We start from the raw sequence: 23536 nt of genomic DNA, 5'->3' as shown, positions 1-23536 counted from the left end.
TCATAGTTTAGATGGATTGGCTGTAAAAATTTACAGAGAAATCAATATGGAACGACTGGATTCAATAACGTACATATTACAGACTCCGCTCTCCACTTCAATCATAGTTGGCTTTTTCTTCTTCATCATTCCTAGCCAGTCACTTTACATCACCTTCTTCCATCATCTCATCTTGCTGTAGCTATTGACTGCTGTTCTTTACTCCTGGCTCGATGTTTTGTTTCACAGGGTTATTTCGCTTTTTCAAGCAGATGGAAGCCATTTTAAGTCTTACTGACATACTCTGTTGACTACAATACACTTCATATGATTACGATAGAGCAGTTAATTTTTTTTCTGTATCATCAGTATTTTCTGGTATCTTTTGGGGTTCAGATGGAAATGTTAGGTACTAAAAAAAAATTGAGTCGGTTAAATAAGTTGTGACCTGTCCGACAATTAATGCAAAAATCAATGTATCATTTCAAAGATACAGTATTTTATCCCATTTCTTTAATAAATTTAAACACTCAGAACTCTATTTTTCACTATGCTGTTGGCTGTTGGCAATTAGTCTACTTTGGTCAACATTAATCTTATAACCAATGTGCTTCGATTGGGCGTTGAACACGTTTGAGTCCGCTAGGGTAGGAGAAAGGCTGATATAGATTTCTGGCTCAAACTAATTAGATGATGAATCATTGGTGTCATTGGAATACTGTGTCAATATTTCAATGCAAAATGGCTTTGTAAAGACAACTTGGCACGCAAGGATTTTGAACACTTTTACTGTACCTGATCCTTAAATATTTTCCTTAGAACTTGATTGAAATGTTTGTGTCCTAATAATTTAAAGCAAACAATTCAAAACTGCCAGTGGAACATTTTATTTACTATTTTTTATTTTTGTTTCATTCCTCCATCTTTTTTAAAGTTGAAAGCTATTACTACTTTAAATGATTTTAATATATATTAAAATTTTGGGATTGATATCATATATTTCTGTAATAAATATTTGTTGATCTGAGAATATTGAGGTTCATAATTTAAAAATATACCAAAAAAATACCCCAAAGATGAAAAAAAAACAACAAGAATAGCTGCTGGCCTAGCTTCACTCTTGTTTTTGCCTTTGTACCGTAATAATTAATCCCGCTAGGCACTACCTAAAGTGCCTCCCCCCCAAAATACTAAATTATGTAATGAGCCTGTAGAGACCACCACCTCTGAGAATGTTTGGCATCATAGACTGTTGGTTAAACCACATTTGACAGGTTGAATGAATCGTGGCTACATGTGTGTTTATACTCTGTTGTAAGCAGAAAGGGTAGAAAAGTGTGTGCTGTGGTTGATAATCATGTTGTTTTTACAGCTTTTTCTGTTCGCATTCAATTCTAAACTTATTTTAGCCAGCTATAAAAATGTGGTACACTGGAGTTACAGTCAATAAATACAGTTTTTATTTTAATTATTTTGATTTTTGAAACAAATGTCAATAATGTCAATTCATGTGATAATATAAATCTTGATGTAATTTGGGACCCTGCTGCATCTTAAGAACCCACTGAAAAAAAATACTTTAAACTACAGTATAGAGTTTCCAAGCTAATTATTGTAACCTTTAATTATTTAGCTCATGAGGGCCATAACTATCAAATTAAAAAGAGAAAACAAACTTGTCATATTCCTTCAATTTGCCAAGTTTGTACCATGTTTCCTTTTTCTAGAACAGCTGACAAAATATTATTGAACTTTTCACCATATAAATTTCTAGGCGTACCGGTATATTATCTATGCATAGTCCAGCTTTCTATGACAATTGGCAAGTAGACAGCTGCTCTGCTCATAATCAATATTAAGTAATAAAGATAACTGAGCAAGACACTAGAATCGACTTTCTTTCAAGCCAAGCACCCTGTGTCATTTTATACGTCTCGGCCCCAGACTTCCATTACTTAAAGTTTTAATTGCATGAGTTGTGAAATTTTGTCAAGCTTCTGTGAAATCATATTTGATTTTTCTTTATTCATAGTACTTGACATATTTTCTACCTCTGTGAAAGCCAAAAAGTGAAATATTTCTGCTCAATGCAAAAGATTGAACTTTTATTGCCATAATGACAGTGGAATGATGAAATTCAATCATTTAACATTCCATGAAACTTTCACACAGAATCTATACAGCCTGTGGTATGTGTCAATCATCATTATCATCAACCATCAACTGTGTTGTTTTTTACAGGTAAAGATGGAAAGCATTGTAATTAGTTGCAGTGCAACTGGATAACTGACTAATTTGTTGAACTTTTATAAACTAACTCACTCACCTACTCAGACTTAGGGGCAATTATCAGTTGTCAATGATTTTGGAATGTGAAAACCAAACTTTCCAATTGAATTGACACGCAGGCAACGGTAAACACCACACAATTAAGGTGGGCGTCCGGGATTAAACCGAAAATAATTTGAATTTCCTATCAAACATTTATACAACACTTGAACATTACATTTTGTGGCAAAAATATAGATATATATATTAATGGAAATTGTAATGTTATGTGTATTGGGGTTCATAAGGAGTTGAAACAATCCACAAAACAACCTAACTTTGTGAGTAGCCATGATTTTAAAGATGTTGTGTTATTAATGAAGATTTTTAGGTTCCTCTGGACTCAAAGACATGTTTGGTAGCTGTGGTGTATTGAATCATTTCTGACCTACAAGGTTAAGTCCTGGTGAAGGAGAGGAAAGTCAGCATAACAAGAGACTATTGATTCACAATCACTCATCTGCTTGCCTGCCTTATCTCCAACACTGACACCAGATGAATTTGTTTTTACATTGAATTTGCACTTCTTATCTTCCTTCATAATGAAAATACTCTTTTATAGGTAGGCATCATTGTTTCTTTGGGGCAATTTTATTTCTCATCTTTTATTATATCTCCATAATGGTGCATATCACCCGTTATTTGCTTGTCCTTTTAATTCTTTTGTGCCACCTTTGAGAGTATATGCCATTAGTTTCATCTGTACTCGTACCTTTTCAATTAATTAGCTGGCCAATGTGAACCGAAGTTTTCTTTGTTTATTTTGATGCAGGAAGTATAATATCCAATGTATGTTAATGCATTCACTGTAAACCAATCTTCGCAGACATGCGTAGAAAGTGGAAACTACACAGAAAATGTTAAAAGCACAGTTCAAAACACCTTAGAATCTTGGTTGCGGACATTCTGAGTTTTTTTCTGCCAAAGAGACAGGTGGCTCTTTTAGTTACTCACACTATTAAATGCAAGGCTTGACCTTGATCAAGGTTGCATGTGCAGAGTGGCATGTAACTGTACCAGATTATCTGACATTTCCCAAGACTTGATGCTATACTGAAGAAAACCTGGGAGTCACTCGTGTATACTGAAATGTCACAGGTAAAAATGATGAATTATTAAGGGAAATAGACCATTTCACAAAGTGTGTGACAGAGCAGCAAATGCTTTGTGTCTACCAATTGTGCAGACCGACATCGGTTATGGGTTGTTTCATATTCACTGACCTTCAAGCCTACTTAGAGGAGAATGAAATGATAGAGAGTAAGTCTCATTCTTATTTCCTTTCTTCCTCAATCTTAGATAAGTCATGACAAGAGTTTGGCTTTTTTCATCTTTCATTTTTCATATGCAGCTAATGGGAACAAACTCCCGCACTAACTAAAAAGTATATCTATTTTGATTAAAAAAAAAAAAAAAACTAATGATGAGCGATCTGTCTTGAATCTTCCGAGTGGGGCTGCGATAATGTCCAAATGGTTGTGAGAGTAGATGAAAGTGGGAAAACATTATAGCTTTCACTTGTGATGAGAAAATGGAGGTGTATTTTAACAGCTGCTGTCTTGTGTCCTACCAAAGGTGTCAGTTTCATGGGATTGTTTGTAGTCCCAAGGCAGCATGACCTTGTCTCACTGAGCACAAGCTATTAATTAACCAAGCATGTGTGTGTTCATGGAGGTTGGCGCCGAGGCAGTCTATTAGGGAAGTGGGATAGAGAGTTGTGAGTGGCATCCTTCTGTAGCCAGCCTTCCTGCCTGAGTGTCTTCATGCAATCAATGTGATATAAGAAGGTGGGGGTTCAATGATGGACAAAAGAAAAAGGTGCTTTGATGGAAAATTGTGGCTTTATACTTTTAATACGATAGATCTGTAAGCCTCTGAGTATGTTGCAGGCATGTTTTCTGTTTTTTTCAATCTCCCCTGCATGCATTTGTCTGCCGAGTTTCTGCATCATGGAAGATAACCTTTTCTGCTTGCTTCAAAGGATCCGTGTTTGTATATATGTGTGCTGTGCGTGCGACTTTTCCTACCCTTGGCCGACGCTCCAGAAAACATTAAGTCATGCTGGGTGTAGTGATCTTTTTGCATTGCCGTGATCGACAGCCAGGCAAGCACAACCCCATTGTTCACAATTAAGATTCCTCTTAAAAAAAGAAAAAACAACTAAAAAAATCCCATCACAAACAACAGAATGAACTGTTGCACATTGCAGTTAATGATATACATTGTGATTACTTGATATGTGATGCTTACCGAGTAAATCGTATTTTTAAATATAGTCCGATGCATTTAAACATCATAATTAACACTCATCCCCAATAACAACGATAACAAAGCAATAAATGTATTTAGTTTGCACAAATGAATCAATGACTAGCAATATAAATTTTACAAGTGCCACAGTAGGTAAATAATAGTTATATAGAAGTCTGTCCAGGGAGCAGTAAATCTTTTTTAGCAGGTCAATGACAATAACAGTGTTTTTCTTATGAATTGAGTTTAATTGATGCAAGCATCTCAAAGTCAAATGGCTAATTTAGTTTTTGATATGCGGATTATGGTGATAAATATACTAAGTGTCAAATCAGAACCATCATGCTGTATAGTGTTCAAGCTTTTGTTGTCATTTTGAGCTCTCTCTCTCATGCTCTCTCTGTCTCTCTTTTTCTCTCTCTTTCTTTCTCTTTCTGAAGCCTGTTTAATAAAGATAAAATGAAATGAAGGCAAGCCAAGGTGAAGTAGATGATCCCATCACATATATGCTTTGCATTTTAATTAAGGAATTTTGAACACTACAGTTCCTCCATTTGTGATGGGTGAACAGTTTAAGGGGCTGTTTACATGAATATGCTGTGACAGTGATCACAACAATTGTGTGGCAGATTGGCTTGCATTCTGGGAGTATTGGTTCAGAAACAAGTTCATCAGCAAAACCATTTTAACGAGAGTACAGTTCACTAACCAGTATTGGATAAAACCCAAAACCCTACTTTCGTCTCCTCCACTTAAATTTGGTTAAACTGGAAGATACCATAGAGTTTTTTTATTTCAGCCTTTCGACATGCACATTCTTTTTAACGCCTGTCAAGGCCATTCACTGTTTTTGTTGGGTGCCACGTTATTGTGTCAAAGTATTATTAAGTCACATACGAAACTGCACCTTGTTCCTCATATTGTGTCTTCAGAAAGTAAATGAAGCAACTGTGTCAGGCACTTTGAATTGAATTGAATGCTTTTATTGTCATTATACAAGTATAATGAGATTTAAAGCTTTCACCGCGTAGTGCACAAATAACAACAAAGACATAAATAATCAATACATATATAAATGAAGGTGGGTGGTAAAGCGCTCTCCAAGAAAAAGCCCATTTACCACTTGTATTTCAAATGTCCCCCCCCCCCCCCCCCCCCTGCTTTTTGTGGGTTTAAACCATGAGATTATTTTCATTCGATTTTTTTCTTTGGTCGTTTTACTTTGCTCGTAGATTGTCAAGTAACTCATACATTTCTTGCGGCTTAGGTTTTTCCTTGTTCTTTGTACATACATTAATAATCCTTTTTTATATGGGGTTGAATAATTTGGTTCCTTGCATTAGTTTCACAGCATAATTTTTCTTTGTTGTTGATCTTTTTTGCAATCTGAATGAGCTTCCGAGTGGTAATTCAGCTAAAGACACAGTTGGATATTATCCAGCCCAGTGGGTATCTACCCATGGCTGCAAAGGGCTAGTGATTTGCTGCTTCTCTTTGTGCTAACCTTCTTGTCGATGGTGTTCTTTTGTCTTGCAGTTCTAACAGGAAACCAAGCTGATTCCTGTGCCCCTGTCCGAAGCCTCCGTACAGCCACCACTGTCGGGACACGAATGAGGAGAGCTGCCACCGAAGAGACCTACTGGGCCTACTCAGGTACTTTATGTGTATCAGTATATATGTGTGAGAATGGCAAAGATGTGGGCTTCTAAGTCTCACAGTGAGGTAAAGGCTGAATGCTACGTTTTTGCTAAAAGGTGACTGATCATGTCGTTCGTTTAGTTTGTTTTGACATATGATATTATTCTCATACAGACATTGATGGAAAAGGCACATCTATTAAATGAAATAGCAATTTTAATTATTTAGAATACCAGGTTATTCTGAACATCTTTTGTTTTGTGGAGAGAGGTAATGAAAAATGAACATTTACAAGGAGAATGAACATCACTTCTTTTATTTTAATGCCAAAACCTCAGAGGAGTTTTGTGTTATTTCCTCTTCAAGCTCTGCAAACCGAATCCACGGTTCAAGGATGGCATTGTTTCACCTTTTCACAAAATTTGAAGAGGGTATTATTTACAGGGACCAAAATTTTAGTCTAAGACCAATTTCAAACATTTTGTGAAGGTGCTCATACACACATAGTTCATACTGACAAAAAAACTAATGTAACATGTTTCATATACTAGCACCAAATTATTTACAGATCTTTTTTTTCCCAACAAGAGGAAGAATATTTGCTACACTCAAGTCTCCTGACTGCAAGGCATATGTAAAAGACAAACAGGTGTTCATAGCCACATTTTCATATCCATACCTAAAAAAATGTTGGCATCTAAATCATCTTAAGATGTAAGTTTTGGAATGTGGAAGGAAATTGGACTTTACAAAGAGAATTGACGTAAACATTGGGCCGATGCAATCTCACGAATGCAAGATCTCTAAAATAGTTCAAATACTTATGGAAAAATGAAACATCATTTGACTTGATAATCCAAGGACACTGAGGACAAAGACAGCTGTTTTCATCAGCCTTGTGTCTTTCATACTTTTAAACTGTCATCAAATAAAAGCCTATACATGAGCATGTGTGACCCTGTAATAGTGTGTGCGCATCTTGATTAAAGGATTGCTGCCAAAAAAATTGGGACATCCGTGCAAGGTATACAGGGTGTTGCATTATATGACTACTCTCTGTAATTGCGTCAGTAGCTGCGTGCCTAATGTGAGATCAACCCTATACACTCTGTGGGTAAAGGTATCGATTTTTGTTTTTGCCTTCACTGCCATAATATTGCCACACCTTTCAAGAAGTCCTTGGGTATGAGTGAGTGGACTGTGGACTGAGAAGACACTATCCTCTTACTGTACCCTTTGCTGATTAAAAGTAGAGTCAGAATATACTCTACTTTGATAAAACACCAGTGCAGTTAGTATTGCATTACTGACCTTATTAAAACGTTACATTAAACAGAATCTATTTGGTTTTGGGTACTTTGATTGTTGATGGCATAAAGTCTATGTCAACACAAAACTACATTTGGCGAAAAGCAAGGTGTCTTTGAGTATCAAAACACCTGCCCAACTCTACCCATGAATCTGCAATGAACAGTAAGCTTTAAAAAAGGAGGAAAATTGCTTTAATAATACCTCTGAGATGCTTTATATTGAATTGCCGTAGATTATATTATTTTACAGGTAGAAAAACAAGCAACCAAAAAATAGTGTAAATTATATAAATAATGGGGACCTAGTTTCCACTGTCCACAGGATAAAAAAAATAATAGCGCATGGAAAATGTTGAATAACATACAATACAGTACCTATCTCTCTAAAAATTGCATGCAATGCCCACTATTTTGCTGACAGCAAAACATAAATGTATAAGCAATAATACACTTAGTGAACTAATGATGTGACTTATGCACTGCTTTACCTTTTGCAATGTAAAATAACTGATGTGTGAAGACAATCAATTTAATGTTGACTTCACTGAAGGGCATTTAAAGCCGACCAACAATGTTAGATTGTTCTGATTGCTCGGGGCCCCCAAGCAGCTTGTGTGGCTGTGTTGGGGTGCGTGTGCGCTTGCGTGAGGTGTACCTATTACTATTCTGTTGCTGCTCTCGACCATTCTGCATGCAGCTGTCGACACACTCGACACACACCACTAAAATGGTTTCTGCTCACATCTGCCACTGTAGCACTTCACATAATTGTTCAATTTACTGTACAGCCAATATCCTTTTGTTGTAATTAAAGATGACTTTGTCTTGTGGAAGTTATAGCTTCATTTCATGCTGTGACCCCAAAATCGCATGTGGATTTGGGGAAAACATGAAAAATAGGTGTAAGGGTGAGTGAAAGGTGAGGAAAGGGTACATTTAATAAACAAAGCATGTAGGTTACATTGATTTTCTAGTCTTTGGGCAATGATATTTTACTGATGAGATCAACCAATCAATGACATGAGAGGGACAGGAATTTATATGTGCAACCTGCTTTTTTGCTTTCTTTTGTCTATTGGGAGTGATTGAGCTAAGGGTTACAACCAACAAAATAGTTTAGAGATATACCAATTAGGGATATTTCCAATCCCATCACGTGGTAGAAAACCGGGCCTGAGAGACTCATTTTAAGGAGATCAAAATTGGGGAAAATAGATTGGGTTTTTAAGATGTTTTTAACGGCAAAAAAAACAATAAAATAAGCTGTACAAGCATGTCATGAAAGCAAAAAAGGGATGCTTTATACTACAATTGTGCCCTGCTATTGGCTGGCCACCAACAGGGTGGTTCAGAAAATGAGATAAGATGAGACAACATTTGTAGACATTGGAATTGGGTGTAAAAATACTGTTTTTATAGTTTTTTAGTTTCGATATTGACAATGTGATGGGGAAAAAAGTAATATTTGGAACAATGTCCGTAAGGATTACCATTACTGCTGCCTGCCTTGTCCTCAGAAATGCGAACCTTTTATGTATAGCCATGTATAGAATTTTTGTGGGGGCAAATTTATCTTCGTTTGAAGTGACCAGCTCGAACTGTGTTCCCCCGATACAAGCAAAAGTGGATTTGCGAGAAGTATTCCTGTAACAGTGATTATGGTTTATTTAGAGCAAGCGACAAGTGCTGCAGGACCATTCTTTATTCACAATCCCCTGTTGATTTTCCAGCACCGCACACATTGATACACTCCAGGGACTGTGTTTGCGTCTTGCACTTTATCTAGTTTCCATCCGGCCCCCTCATGCAACATTGCACGCCAGGCTATGGAGGTACATTGGAGCTGTTCTATTGGCAATGACATATATTCTCTCTTAGTTTTGAATTAATACATTATCTCACAAGTTCGGAATCAGCTTTTAACCTAAGAGGAACTTGGCCGAAAGATCCGCCTCTCTGACTCTTTCTATTTCGCATCCATAGAGCCGCCACGCATCACTCACAAACCTATATAGTATGTGTGGAACAGTGTTTGCTCATTTCTTGCTCTTTGACTGCATAGTAAACCGGGCTATGCCCTAGCCGCCTGTCTCATCAATCCCAGTGTGTTTCTGTTTTGAAATATGTGTGTGTGGAGTACGAGTTAGGCAAGGATGTCTTGTCTCATTTATCTTTTGTTGACGCTGAGTGTGATTTCCTCTGCTTAGGGGAAGTGATGTCCCTGCTTATTAATTATGCCTCAAATATTAAAGAGACTCCATCAAACATGAATTATTAATTCATTTGGCCCAGATCATCTCGGCTAAAGATTTTCAAGACATGTAGTACATCATCTGACAGCGATGTGACAACATTGTGTAGTTATGTCCCTGTAAATCCTAGAAGTGTGTTATGCCCTTGTGTGCATGCGTGCTTGTGTGTGTGCTGACACATATGAATTAAGTCTCTGCAATATTTTAATCGGTTTGTTTATTTTATTGTATGGCTTGATAAAAGACATAACATGTTCCAAAAAAAACATTCATATAGAAAAATGTGGTCATGAAACAAGATTTTACAGAGTGTAGCTAAGCCACGAGTACATACTCTCAAGCAATGGTATATCTTTAACTGGCTTGTGAGTAAAATTCACAGTCAATCATTTCCTGAGAAGAATCTACTAAATCTTGTGTATATATTCAGAATAGGATGTCACTAACAGTAAGTTCAAAAGCAAGTCAAGACAGGTGACTGGTGAGTGATTACATTATCCAATATACTCTATGGCTGCTCAAACTATTTTAGTGTAAGTACATTTGACAATGTCTCAGCACGCCTCACCACTCGAATAAGTAATTCCCGTTAAGTACACACATTCTGAAAGGTACCATTGTTCATTTTGCAGCGTCGTAGCTACCAAGCGATGTAAGTTTTGTATTTGTGTGCGCCAAACCCTTTTGTAATCGGAAGTGTGCAATGTAATCAAAATCATGTAATTAGTTTAAGTAGTACTGTTCACTTTTAATTGAATCACAATATTACTACAATATTTTTCTACATTTTTTTATGCTTACATTTGAGGGAAGACTGACATGTTCAATTGAACATCTTTATATGTCAAGGGGCAGCCTGAATCAGGCTAAGGTCAATAAGAGTCTGAAGTCGTTCTCCACATTCCATTCTGATTTGCTTCTTCCACTTCTTTTTTCTCTCCACATCTGTTGTGTCTGTGCCGGTTACCATGGCACTATCAAAGCAACTCATTTATCCTTCTTTGTCATTGTCCCAACAATACAAAGAAGACATTCACAGCCCCCTGAACACACATAACCATGCTCGTGAATGCATACACACATACACACACGCACACTGCAATCACCTTTTAATTCCCCCTGATGTATTACTCTGAGAGGAACCAATTTTAGTGGCCAGAATTGGGCCTTAAATCACCAAATCAGCTCCTTTCACCCAACCAGCCATCTATCACCTGACCTGCTTTGCTAAACACACACATCAATAAATCTGCTATGTAAATAAATAGGCAAAAGCTTTGACATAAGCGTGTATATTTTCTTAAAGGCAGTTTGAAGGCTATGCTTTTGCACTCAATGATGTGCTGCTGCTAGACATTTTTTTAATCATTTACCTTTGTGCTGCATGTGCGTTTGTGAACGTGTTTAAGCTAAAAAATGAGTTGAAACTGAACAGGGCAGTCTTCTTGAATTATAAAAACTAAACTCCTTATGCTATCTCAATCTTAAAAAAATATTTACACAGAAATGCACCACCTCATCCTCAAAACAAAATGGAGGCTTATTACAGACCCCGGTTTACAGAACCAGTATAACATCATTTTTCAACCTGATGATGTACCACTATCCTATAATGTATTAACTATGGAAAAGAGTAGGTCATCTGATTTTTCCAATGATAATGCGATAGTAATCTAAAACATGGTTGATTGTCAATATGTGAAATTAACATGATTAATGTCATAAGATTCTGATTGTCGATAAGAAATTAAGTTAAGAACATGACTGATTAGTATATTAAATGTATATAGATAGCAGAAATGAGCAACCTTCCTAAAAACTCTACTTATAATAGTGTCTCATAACATAGTAAAACATTATTATATAATATATTTATTTCAAATAATAAAACATTTAATGGAGAAGCACCGAGTGATTCTTATGTAGTACTAAATTTTCTGTGACAAATGTGTTTGTAACAAAATGTTTGTTGCAATCCCCCTAGTGATACTACCTCTCTTTGCTGTCAGGGAGACCGTATAACCTAGTAGAACCGACCTGGTTGCTATTTTCATATGACTGATGAAATATGCCACATGAACACACTAACCTAGGTTGAAAGAGCATTAAAGCAAGATGGAAAATTAGGAATATTTCTTTAAATATAGAAATATTTCTATGATTTGGAACATTGATTATACTGAGTATTCCAAATCGACTTTACTTTATGAGCTAATCTGTATTTACTAATGTCTAACGAGTGAGTGCATAGTACTGCCTTTTTTCTCAGTAACATTTAACGTTATCATGTCAGGTTTGCTATACTTTTTTCCATTAAAAATGTCCAGGATATGAGAGGTTTTCTCATTAATATGGGTCTGTCTGGATAAAATTTGAATATTTGATGCCTGAATATAAACTGTGATTGGCCATTGGCAAGAGTTTATGTTGGCGGGCAAGTGTTTATACTAAGATCTCGTGTGGCCGTTGACAAGTGGGTGTGGGGAAGCACAACAGGACCCATTTACATAATAATAATCTGCTGTTTACAGAGCTGTTTGACCTACAAAATCCACCGCAACAAAATTGCAAACCACTTGGCGACAAACTTAAACGAGATTACACACTCATTTTGACACCATACTGTTGTATACATTGCATAGTGTGAGAATTGAATGAGAAATAAAATAACAAAAATATTTGTAACTCTGAATACATAAACATCAGAAAGCATTTGAGTATTGGTGCCAATCAAGAAAATTATTCTGCTCTTGTTTAAGTATATTTCTGAGCCTTTGAATGTTTTAAAGACACAGCCAGAATGACCATATACGGAAAGTAAATGTTGAACATATTTGCCCCCTTTTTATGACTGTTAATGTGGACTAACTGACTGACATAAAGAAAGCACTTTACACACTGCTGAACATTACGTAATGATTTTCACTTCCTGAAAATAGATGTGCTTCACTCCGGAAATACTGCATTGCATTTGCTGCCTATTGATTGAAGAATAGAGATTGATCCTTCCTCTTCCCACTGTGCTTTCCCAACGACAAGGGAATCATTGTCATTTTAGTAGTTTTCTTTAATACCGTGAAATATATCAACATCATGAACCTTTAAACCAGTCTTAATCACATATCCACCCAAACTATTCGGACTCGTTTTTTTTTCCCTTCCAATAATGCACTCTACTTTGTAAATGTCAATCAGTTACAGCATATCCGTCTAAAATTGCATTCAATAACTATGAATTCAATAATTAATTTTCCAGCCTACTTATTCTCACAATGGCCACAGATTGGTCACAATTAATAGAGCAGTGAGCATTACATGGGATTTCAGACAGACAATAGCGACAAAACTCTGTTCTTATGGACATATTAGAGCGTCTAGTGAGCCTGCTATGCATGTTTTTGCGATAAAGTTAAAAATAGAGAAAAAAATAACAAGCAGCCACGAAGAGAACATGCCAACTCCACACAGGAAGACCTTGGCCTTGCATTTAATCCTTAATCTCAGAACTGTGGGGAACTGTGACATGCTATGCACTTATTCACCATGACACCTGTTCAACAACCAATTAGTCAGTACAATTGGGCTAACTGTCGATCCAACAACCAGCAGATTAGGAGAGAAAGGGAAATTTGCATAAGGTCATTAATAATGTAATAATGGGTTTAACTATCAACCATTGTGACTACTTCTAGTCATTGATGAGCCAGTTACTCAAATAACAGTTGCTCTGACTTGTGTGCCTTCATAAAGTGAACAAAAAGTCCCTTTTGACTATCTTGAACTTAGAGAAGTGCTTTATGATTTGTCATATTAAGTAATTCAATGAAGGGTCAACATTTCAAATGCCGGCCTAATGCTGAAAAAGTGGACATTAAACCCAAAATTACTTCTATTAGGCACAGCAGCACCTTGCATGGCAACGGTTCCATTCACTGATGTAGAACTGTTAGGTTTATCTTGTACATAAACCTAGTGTCTCGCAAAAAGTAGACAGAATGTGAATTTATGTATAATTGCTTTTATTAAAAAGCCTTTTAGACAGACAATCCCATTGCCATAAGGATGCAAAGAGCATCCTCCTTCATGCATTCTACCAGAGCCTGCTGACCATTTGATTATGACCAGCTTTTATTGACCCACCGTAGGAGATCAGCAAATGGCAGAAGGGGACAAACGTGGGGTCAAGGAAGCAAACTACCATAGAATTAAGGACGACTTCAAACCCAGAATAACTAACTAGACAGTCATTCTAATCTATTCAGTGCTATCGTAGTAGTCCTACCATGTGAGTCTGTTGTGTACGAAAAGCATACATGTTATAAATAATAATAGATATATATTCTATGATCAATTACGACAAGAACTTTGTGTGTTAATAGGTGAATGAGACCATAATGTACACTGTGATGGATTTGGTAAAACATCTAAAATATTTATCTGGCATTTTCAGAATATCATTCAGACAGAGAGAGTCTTTATTATTCCCAACACAGCTTTTTGTATCGCGACATGGGACAAGTGTCTAAGCATTGATATGAACAAACAACACCTGAATATACAAAGCGGAGGTGAAGAATATAAATAGACAACAGACATAATAGACGCTACAATACGCACCCTAATGTCATTTGAACATTTTTCACCATCACTCAGCTGTGGAGGTGGTGACATACCCAAATATTCTCAAAAATCTAAAATAAAATAATATATCACATTATTTAATAGGTAAATGAGAAAATAGTCATCATCTTCGAGTGCCTTTCTCCATTTCTACTTCTTCCTCGAGGCGCCGTCTTTCATCCTTTTATTAAACTGTCATTCGATTAACCTGTATCGTCTCGTACTTTTTTCGCTCCCCTCTGTCCACTTTTTACTCACACGACACCATGCCGCAGGTATGGTTGCCAGACACGTCACACATCGTTCCCTCCATCCAATCCCAGTTTATCTGTCTGATATGGACAGTTAAGGGTGTATATATTAATAAAAAAAATAAAACGTCGTCTCACCCTCCTCGCAGGCTTCCGCCCTGTGTGGCTTTTCATTGGCCTAGTCATTGGCCTGCTTCTAGTCACCAGCACAGGGGAAGCCTACATTTGGGGAAAAACAGGGAGCGTGAGGCATGGCACGTCAATTGTTTGACCAACGCTGTTGAAATTCTCTTCCTATGCCCAATCAGGGCCTGAATGATTTAAAAGAAATTTAAATAACTGACACATTTATGTGATGCTTCATGGGCATAACTGTTTTAGTCCCTTTAAGACAGAAATTGGAACACTGCCTTGGCCAAAGTTGACCTTCATATAACCATTAAAGATCCGTGCAACGAGATAATTGGATGTGTGACAATTGTTTTTGATAGAAATCAGTGTTAGCATCGATTCTCATAATTGTCTACTCTCACAGATCAGTAGAAACCGCCTCGCCTGACTTTGGCGCGGGCAAGCGCCAGGTTCGATTCCCGTTGGTGGCAGTAAGATTGGGAGTGCCGATGGTCGTTTATCTCTTTGTGTGCCCTACGACTGACTGTTGACTAGTCTTAGGTGTAGTCTGCCTTTTGCCCAAAGAAAGCTGGGTTAGGTAACAGCAACCCCAGCGATCCTTTCGAGGATGCACAGTATGGAAGGTGAATGAATGAAAGCACACATCAGTAGTGCTCTCCTTTAATTCTACATTAGGAGGTGGGAAAATTCGATAGTGAACTTCTTCCTAATAAATAAGACTGTAAAAAAAGGCAGACATTGGCTAAGGTTACCAGAGCAGTGGTTTATTATGTAAACAGTCCAATCGTCTAACACAGGGGTGAACAGTACTTTTTCGTTATCTTTGAGCAGATCTTGTCGACTATTCTTTTTAATGGTATAATTTGGTAAACAGGCATGTTGATACTATTTTCTCATTTACCTATCAAAATATTTATTCATGAAAGGTGATGTTTTATGTGTCCATTTCTACAATGTTCAGCTTAGTAGTAGTACAATCACCATATACATTAAGATCTAGATTTGCTTTTCAGGCGATGCTGTGATGAGCCTTGTCCATAAGTGCCTCTTCTTCTCAACTCATTGGTCAAAGACTCATTAATTCCCCCTCCTACACTCTAGTTATCTACTGCAAAGTGAATTACATGAGTGACTATTGATTTCTGTCTTTATGCCAGGCATGTTTATAGAGTAAAACCATTGTTTTTTTTTTCTTGGAGTGTTTTCTATTGTGAGCATGAGGAAAGGGAGGGATATCTAATTAGCCTTAGACAAGATCACCTTGGCTGCCTTGACTCAACAGCTGCATCTTACAAAAAAAGGGGGAAAACAGAGAAGGAGAGAGAGAGGGAGAGAGATAGATGAGTCAAGCAACAAGAGAGGAAGAAAGAAAGAAAGAAAAGGAAAGAGACTGTTGCAATTTTATGAGGTGGCCAGAGGATTGCATTGGTTTCAGAGAGGGGGAGGGGGAGGGAGAGAGTACGTGCCATACTCTGATTCAGAAGGGGATCTAGAAAGAAAGGAGTTGCTCATTGTGTAACTGTTGCGTGTCTATTAAATTGTAATAACCAGTGCCATGGCCTCAAGTAAATGTCACATGTTTAATCTACATCCACTGGATATCTGAAGTGACTTATATTGTATTTAAATGATGGGGGAAGACTTCAGAAGGAAGAGTAATTACTGTATTTCTCTGTAGTATACTGGTGTGTAGAGGTGTGTGTCCATTTGCTAAATTTCATGCTTCATTACTGAGAGGTGTTAAGGTAATAAGACCCCTACATGTCCATTGAGGGGACTTATCTCTGCTTCGAGCACTAAAATTAGACCCGCATTGTCCACGGGTCACTCATTTTCTTTGGACGTTATTGATACTGAAGATTAAAGTTTCCCCCAGGAGAGCTGTTAAGTCTAATAACAGTCTTTGTTTAATTAGATTTTAACCATTTCATTCGTTGTTCTCTACTGAGCCCAAAATAGCATATGGGACTTTCTTCCAAGGTAACATGTTTTGAGCTTTTCACCATTGGGACACTTGCAAAAATATGTTCTATAGTTGTAACATTTAGGCTTATAAGGCAGGATGTGTATAGAATTTGATACATAGCCAAAGTTATTAAAAGGGTCATTCAAAGTGATGTCTCATCCATACTTCAGGGTACTTATCTTCAAGGGTTGAAAAGGTGGTATGTTGAGTTATAGTTGCCTTCACTATCATCGGGGAAGGTTGAGTGATTATAATTATCACATGAGCACCTCCATTAAATTTATTGCATCTGAAAGAGGAATGTCACAGTTATTCCCCAACGACCAGTCCCAATTACCTAATGGGCTTTCGAGAAATATAAGGTCCTTTTGTCATTTTATGTGCCTCTATGGTGCCATCTCTACATAATGTGTGACAGAGTATGCTAATTACTGTCAATTTAAACTGAAATTGCTGAATGAACCATAGTCTTGTCTCCTTCTTCAATTAGAACTTGACTGATGAATTATAAAACTAAAAAAATAACAATTGGTAAATTAAAGAATTACTTTAAAGATCATTTCATTTTAATCAATATAAAGAAGGTTAATCAGTGGTAACAATTTGCATGTCTTGTTTCAGATTTGATCATTTTCCAAACTTTTTACAGTGGCATTACTAATGAATTATGCATTGCTAATGCTGCTGTGTCCCATACTAAATAAGATTATTGTCTAGAAATATATATCATTTTAAGTTTAGAAATTAAGTCAGTAAATATCAGGATTGGAGTTTCGGAAAACAAAAACTCTGACTATAATTTTGACTAAGGTTGAATTCCATTTCTTTGTTTGGTAACCCTCAAAATCATTTTATTAGCACTCGAGTTTAGTTTTGCACCCATATTATGAAGGCCAGTGAATGTGTACATTTAAAATTTGTTGTAATGGCAGTGTGTTTGCTGTTCTGTATAAATACTATGCGTGAGCTGTCCATCATCAGCGAATATAGAAAGCAATTGCAATCACTTGACTAAACTTTGATACATAATGCTCATCACATGTTATCCTGTTATGCCAAAGCTGAGTTGCTCATCCATCCATGAAAACTGATATGCATTCATGCAGTATGCAACACTAACATTCATAATTTATTCAGTCCATTCTTGGCATGCGAAAAGGGCAAATAGCTTTTATCCAGTGGTTAATTATGCTCTTAATTAGTTGAGGAAAGGACAAATAATTTAATGAACTTTCATCAAGTGTTACATGTCTGCAGGGAAGGCACTTCTTGATGTCATCTCATTAAGCATGACCACAGATACTCACTGATCAGTAGGCATCTGCCGCCAGTCTGTAATCTTCTTCTAAATGAATGCAAATTTTAGTGGTGTGTCATGCTTTCCACCAAGTCTCTTGTGTAACATGCTAACCAATCATTGTCCATTATTATTATTACTATTATTATAATTATTTGTGTTTTCCAATCCTTTGCAAGCTTTGCAATGAAGAAAGGATACAAATATTGGATGACAAAAACTCCACCCCTCCTTGAAAAGACTGGAAGGAAGTGATGCGGCAGAGATAGACAGCTCATTGTCAAGAACCCTCCTTGAGTTAGAGTGAATGTTTCAGCCTTAACAGTAAATATAGAGAGCTCTGTGAAAGTTCAATCCTTTGACAGGACAAGAACCTCTATCTCTAGGAAGGAAGGCCATCCCAGACATGAGAATAACGACGTATTCAAGAAATGCAATCCATGCCTCTATTTGTGCGTCACAAGTGGAAATTTGGTAGATAGGAAAGAGACAAGCCATTGCCCTTCAATATGGTCTTGCTAGCTCAGAAACTGCTGAAGCTGTATGAAAAGAGAAGAAAAAAAAGGTAATACGAGGGTTCAGTGTCAAGGAATCTTCTGACATGAATAGCCATTAAAGAATGTGATTGGCCTTTTCTCTGAGAGATGAAAAGGGACTGTAGTCAAAAAGATGCAGCTGTTTGAAATATAAAAAAATGTTCTGACAAAAACAGCAAGGAAATATTTTGCAATTTTTACAAATAGTCTTTGAGATTCATCCATTTATTTTCAGTACTACTTATTCCAACAGGGGTTGGAGTTGCTATCCCAGTTAATTTTGAAAACGTTGCAATTGTTGACTCTCAACACCAAGCGATTGAACACTGCACATGTAACAATGCTGTAAGAGAGGAAAAAAACTAACTGTGTTGAGTTTTATGGGCTCCACATTGAATATACAATACTAAATAGTATTGCTTTATACACTCCAGTTAGTACTTAGGAAAGCTGAAGGCCTTGAATGCCTCACATTGGTCTCCATGGGCGCATTGTATATGACAACCACTCTTTACATAAGACTTGGATGAATAAAAACAATGGTGTTTTAGCATATGTCCTGGTTTTGTTTTCTTGCAAGGCATTGACAATTTCATGGTCATTGGAATCTTGTGTGAGAGCATCATTTATTAAATACAGGTCAAATAAGTCAGTTGGAATTAGAAAGCTTGGAGGTATGTAAGAAAATGGGCATTTAACTTGAATTTCATAGCCAAGTGTGGTCTAATGAACAGTGTCTTTGAAATGGCTGCTCCGGGGGCACAGTTCACCGGCAGATTGCTGCCCAGGTGTCCTCATTAGGCCTGGTAATAAACACAGGTGGGAGGACCATGGAGCTGTGGTGATTCTATGCGGGTGGCCAGAGGGCACTTCGAATAGCTATGACCAGAACAGAGTCAAGCTTCTTTTCAAGAGAGAGAGAACCAGAGGGAAAGGGAGAAAGAGACTTCTATCAAGTGGGCAAAGGATTGTACTGTATTGGTTTCATAATGGGCAGAAATGATCTGAAAGCCCTTAGAATAGTAGCATGTGGGATCAATGAAAGGGGGTGTTCAAAATTGTGACATTTACTCTAGGCTGTGCCCCTGGGCGTAAAACACCTCTGTAGACCGTAGAATTGTCATCTTCTTTGCTACACGAGTACACACAGAAGCTTTCCTCACATGAAGAGTACACTGACATCAAATCAGTACAGCAATTATTGGTTTTCGGACAATCTGTTTGTATACTACAAATATCCTTATAAAAAATATATCATGCAGTCATATTTTTTCCACTATGACAATGACACCTATTAGGACAGTTACATTCATTTTCAAGTACAAAAAAGTATTTACGTTTTTAAAATAAACATATTGAACTTTACAATGTAAGACTGGACATAATGGCTGTGTTTTTGCTAAAGAAATATTCAGGATTAATTTGGTGTTTTATGCATTGTAATCCCAATGTTTGAATTTGGTTTTACTCCAAAAGGTGAATGTTTGTTTCCCTTGAGCATTTTGCCTCATTCTACATTTTAGTATTTTCTAATATTGATGTTTTATTCTTTCCCTTTCTGCTTTCTTACATACTTCTACACCGTGACGCTGCATCTTCTCATATCCAGGTAAGAAACTACTCCTTTAGACTGCCATTATATTCCCAGACATACCCCAAATTCTCATTAATCCCAAAATAACATTTACGTAACGCTACAATTTCATGCCGGTGTATTTCAACACTGAGTTGTGTAAATGCTTACATATATGATGGATTACTAGAATAAGGCCAGTTTCATAGCCTTGAAAGAGAATTTGGAGGACCATTGTAAAACAAATTGAGAGCAATTGTTCTCCTATGCACGATAAAGTGCAGAAATAAAATCCTACAAACGGTTTATACGAAGGATTTAAAAAAAAGGGACATTTTTTATTTGCACAAGAGAGCAACTTTTTAAAAGATAGATAATTACGAGGGATAGTTTGGGATTATTTATCTTTCTATCCTATCTTATTAGCTCTTGTTAAACAATAATGATTTTGCACTTTTATTTTAAAGTATCTGGTTAGTTGGCAACATAGTCAAAAAATCTTGTGTGAAATTATGATTAAGAGGAGTCTTTAGTGTTGTAGTAGTTGAAAGAATAAGAAATGCCTGCTGTCAAATGTGCAGAAAAGGCATTTCCTGAATTGAGGGTACACGTTATAAATAAAAGAAGCAAAAGAATAAAATAGATGAGGAGAGGGATAGAGCTATACCTACAGCATTTGTGTGAGGTGGGATTAATGGCCATTCTGATTGACTGTGACAGGACCAGGTGAAGCTACTATGGTAGGATGGCAGAGGTTACAAATGGGCTCTCTGAAGACACCTTTTAAACATCTGGCTAAGGGCATCAGAGGAGTTCCCTGTGTGCATTTGCATAGAAATGAGTAAATGTGGCGAGCTGTTTCCTTTCTCTGCTTGGATTTTAAAGGGAATACAGTATTTTGGGAAATTCGCAATTTCTCTGTGAGTACCCCTTAACTATTAGCTGTGAAATTAGACAACACATCTTTGATAATCCAGACATTTCTATCAATGTGTCATATGAGTAAATTACTCTTACTTTTCTCAAATTGTACGCATCTTCACCGCATATTTACCCACCTGATTATATACATATCCAGATAATCTAGTTTCACCAATACTGAGTGTAAACACAGACTTTCTACTATAATTATATATTCTTTGGATTTAGAATGACACCATATGGTCTTGGGTATTTGAAAAATAATATAATACGTAATCACATATACTATAGTGTAGAGACTGTAGGTGTATACTAGCACTGTTCAACTTACTTGCTTCAAACTGCTAGTTTTCTTTCTACATGAACAATTCAAAGTGTGAGTGTGAAGCTAGAGTGTGTGCATTAATTCGTATTTTTTTTCTGTTGTATTTGCTTGGCATAATTATAGATGCAAGCTTTGGCTTGTACATTGCTGCTGTATCTTGTTAGAAATGTGTCAGAATTTGTCACAGTGAGTGCATCACATCTAATGCTGTCATGTAACTGAGTAAAATCAGAAAAAATGTAGGTCGACTCAGAAATCATTTGCTTTTTTCTGTCTTAAATTTGTTACTGTAATTATCCAGAAAGGGAAAACAACCACTTTTGCAGTTGATTTTTTAGTTTTTCTCGATGTCATGCACTGAAATCATCCCTTCCATTTTCTACATCTTACCCTTTCTTTCCCATTCTTCTTGCTTCTCGGTTTGCCTCTGCTGTGTCTTCATTTCACTTTTTCCATGGCTCCTGATTTTTGTCTGACTTCTCACCCTCTCTCTCTTTGCTTTCATCCCATTTCCATTAGCAGTTTTTTTCCCCATTTTCCATTCTCAGCCACACTGAGACATGTAGATATTACTCTCATTGAAGTCTCCCAAGCTTGGCTTCCCACGATTATAATACAAATAATGTCAGCCAATTATGGCACAACATGCGGTTATGTCTGTGTTTGAAAGTGTATTCCAATGCAAACAGCATTGTGGCAGAGCTTAGTTAGTCAATGTGACATCCCCCTTGCGCTCCTTGCAAGATATAAATGAGGAAATTGTACTCACTGAAGCTAAATAAATCATAATACATTACTGATGTGCCACTGACCATTGTTAGTGAATGTGGGTGCTTATTACCACTAGTATTACTGCTATTATGTTTGGGACTATGATTGCCTCATGGCTGTTCGCATAAACACAAAGAGCATTTAGTTGCTTCATCAGATAAGTGGCTTTGTTAGGGCCTCACGTAGAGCAATAATTTCATATTTTTGGGATAGGTTTACATGTTTAGTTACCGGGCTTTATTCTGAAGAATTGGTCAATGAATTGTGGTTTACAGTAATGTTATAGTTAACATTGTTCTAACAATCGAGCAGTTAAGTCACGTGTATTTCAAAATGTCTTGAGTGACACCAATAAGCTGTGGACACCTACTGTAGGATATCCCAATGGAATAAGATGATATTACGTTCGTATTCCCATTTATTTTTGGCATTTTATATTCCCTTTCTTTTTCTTAATATCTTGTTACTCCATGGGAGCCATTGAGCAAACTCCTAACAATTCTTTTCAGCCCATTAAGGCATCATAGAGATCTCCATCGATTCCAAATCGGAGGAGTCTTTGTCATTACTGTAAAATGCTAGCTTTTACAATATTCATAGTGTAACTGGAAAGCTATCATTTTATTAATTTCTGCTGACAATAATGTCCACTATCACAGTTTATAAATGGGCTTTATTTTGTTATCATTTTTTTAGCATTGTCCCAATTTATTTTAAAGAAATTATTTACAACCTTACTTACCTACCCTAATTATTTAATGCTTTGACTTTCTTCATTCAATTACTTTTTAAAAACAGTTGGATTGTTTTAATTTTATGCCAAATAGTAAGCTATTACTGTACAAGCAAACTGTAGTGCAAAACAGTCTTCCACATATAATATTGTGTATTAAGTGTGAATGTGTTGTCAAGGAGGTAGCATTTCCATATGCTGTGCTATCGATTTTTAAAAGTTCTACATTCACGAATATTGTCTCACATTTTGTTTGCATTCTTTTTAGTTACCACTATTTGCTATGCAGAGAAAGTATTTGTCTGTCGGCAGGAAGGATCAGCTGAATACAGAAATCCTGATTAGCATACATCTGAAACAACACATTGGAGACGTTGCCTGAGAACAAATGCAAGAAAATATCAGGCACCAAGCAAAGCGGTTGCCACATTGAAACATGTTTCTATTTGAGAAAAACACCCTTAAAGCATAATCCATCATGACAGCATTGTCAAAGCTGACTGCTGATGAAATATTTAAGTTTCTCAAGATTTAAAACATTGACCCGTCGTCATCACATAAACACACGCATGTTTGCTCAATTGCAGTGACTTAATGCAGTTGTTTAATCGTGGCTTTTTAGTGAGGAAATAGCTGACCTTGACCCCCATGAAG

The 23536-nt window shown here is 36.7% G+C and overlaps 1 protein-coding gene across 2 annotated transcripts in view; it reads left to right on the top strand.

Annotated features, from left to right (window-relative positions):
- LOC144203014 (receptor-type tyrosine-protein phosphatase gamma-like) overlaps positions 1-23536 on the top strand; it is a 125738-nt gene that overhangs the window by 18943 nt on the left and 83259 nt on the right. For both annotated transcript variants that reach the window (XM_077726188.1, XM_077726187.1), the window contains exon 2: positions 6094-6210. In XM_077726188.1, coding sequence (XP_077582314.1) covers positions 6094-6210 — 117 coding nt within the window. The remainder of the gene's footprint in view (positions 1-6093; positions 6211-23536) is intronic.

The sequence above is a fragment of the Stigmatopora nigra genome, chromosome 10, assembly GCF_051989575.1.
Source record: "Stigmatopora nigra isolate UIUO_SnigA chromosome 10, RoL_Snig_1.1, whole genome shotgun sequence".
Lineage (NCBI taxonomy): Eukaryota > Metazoa > Chordata > Actinopteri > Syngnathiformes > Syngnathidae > Stigmatopora > Stigmatopora nigra.
The sequence above is the reverse complement of the archived record's forward strand: the minus strand, read 5'-3'. Positions and strand labels throughout refer to the sequence as shown.